The sequence below is a fragment of the Trichinella spiralis genome (assembly GCF_000181795.1).
Source record: "Trichinella spiralis strain ISS 195 chromosome Unknown Scfld5604, whole genome shotgun sequence".
Lineage (NCBI taxonomy): Eukaryota > Metazoa > Nematoda > Enoplea > Trichinellida > Trichinellidae > Trichinella > Trichinella spiralis.
The window spans coordinates 1-1727 of NW_003532543.1; the positions used below are offsets into that span (position 1 = coordinate 1).

General features: G+C 37.2%; 1 protein-coding gene across 1 annotated transcript; it reads left to right on the forward strand.

Annotated features, from left to right (window-relative positions):
* Positions 1–302: 302 nt before the first annotated feature.
* On the forward strand, positions 303–1331 carry Tsp_12552 (superoxide dismutase; the record flags this gene model as incomplete). The annotated part of the gene is made up of 5 exons (XM_003366680.1): positions 303–472; positions 549–617; positions 639–845; positions 919–1065; positions 1189–1331. Coding segments are annotated over 5 exons (736 nt in total), but the record flags the coding sequence as incomplete, so codon positions are not given.
* Positions 1332–1727: the final 396 nt, after the last annotated feature.

Genomic DNA, 1727 nt, shown 5'->3' on the forward strand with positions numbered 1-1727 from the left:
CTTTTAATGTTTCAGAATGAAATTTGCCCGGGCTTTGCACGCGTTGCATTTATTTTTCTTCAGTTTGTGATGCATGTGCTTTATTTATTTTAATTCTTTTGCTATAAAGTGATTATTCGAGGAAACGAAAAAGAAATAAAGAATAGTAATGAAATGTTGCATTTTCTGTGTGGCATTTAGAATGTGGATAAAATATATAATGTTTGAAGTTGTTTTGCATAATTTGAGGATTCGATATGATTTTTTTTCAATTTATGAAATTTAAATTCCATATAATGAATGCAATAATGGTTTGTTAAAAGGCGGTGCCTGCGTAAGAAGCACACGTTGCCCGATTTGCCATATGACTTCGGTGCTCTGGAACCGTACATATCGGCTGAAATTATGCGACTGCATCATCAGAAGCATCATGCCACCTACGTGAACAATTTGAACATTGCCGAAGAGAAGCATAAAGAAGCGCTGGCGAAAAGTACTTATCAGTAGTCATAATATGAATTAATGGGAGTGGCAGTGAAAAAAGAATTTTTTTGCATTCATAATTTCAGAAGATACTACTGCTGCAATAGCGCTTCAGCCGGCTCTTCGTTTCAACGCCGGTGGTCACATTAATCACAGTATATTTTGGAAAAATTTAGCTCCGAAAAGTGGCGGCATGCCTGTTGGAAAACTGGCGCAGGCGATTACGAACAATTTCGGTTCTTTCGACATATTCAAAGCGAATCTGACCGCCGCGTGCATTGGTGTGCAGGGTTCCGGTTGGGCATGGCTGGGCTACGATGCTAACATGAAACGGCTGCAGATTGCCACTTGTGCAAATCAAGATCCATTACAAGCGACTACTGGTAATTTGTCCTTTATCTGTTCTCACGGTGATTTTTTGTGCAAACCCATTTTTTATTCCCACTCCCAATTCAGGTCTGATTCCACTGCTCGGCATTGATGTGTGGGAACATGCGTATTATTTGCAGTACAAGAATGTCCGAGGGGATTATGTAAAAGCAATTTGGGAAGTTATCAATTGGAACGATGTGCAGCAGCGATTTGCAGACGCTGTGGGCTCTGGTAATTAGATGGAACTAGAAGATTGCGTAGCAACTGAATCATCTTTTTAGTAGTCAGTTTAAAGTAAACAATGATAATAAAGAGCACGAATAAATAAATAAATAAATATAAATAAATGTGCAGCTTTATTTCATGAAAAAGTTAAACAGACAGATATAGCACAATTGTATACTATGCGTTTCTGCAAAACATTCGACTGTAAAAATAAAAAAAAAGGTGAACGCTCATCTTGTAGTACAGCAGCTTTGACACTTTGCGGAACGTAGAATTTATGCTGTGAGCAAAGCAGTTTTTTGAAGTGTTAAAATTTTATGGAGAATATGATAACAGAACAGTTTTTTCGATGCACATACAGTTTGCTTTATCGAAGAGGAAAAAGGGGAGAGATCTTTTTCAAAGAAAAAGAAAAATGACAATAAGTAGTAGTAGTAGTAGTAGTAGTAGTAGTAGTAGTAGTAGTAGTAGTAGCAATAAATAGTAGTAGCAATAGTATATTAGACGACGCTCAGCAAATTAAAGTTGAAACCGTACTTCAAGCAGTATTGTGCAAACGAATGCAACAGTCGAAATATAAAAAGAAAATCATTCACATTATCAAAAGTGGTTCACAGAAGCTCAGGAGGGGTTGATTAATTACTAATTTGCGGCCAATCGAAGGCGTC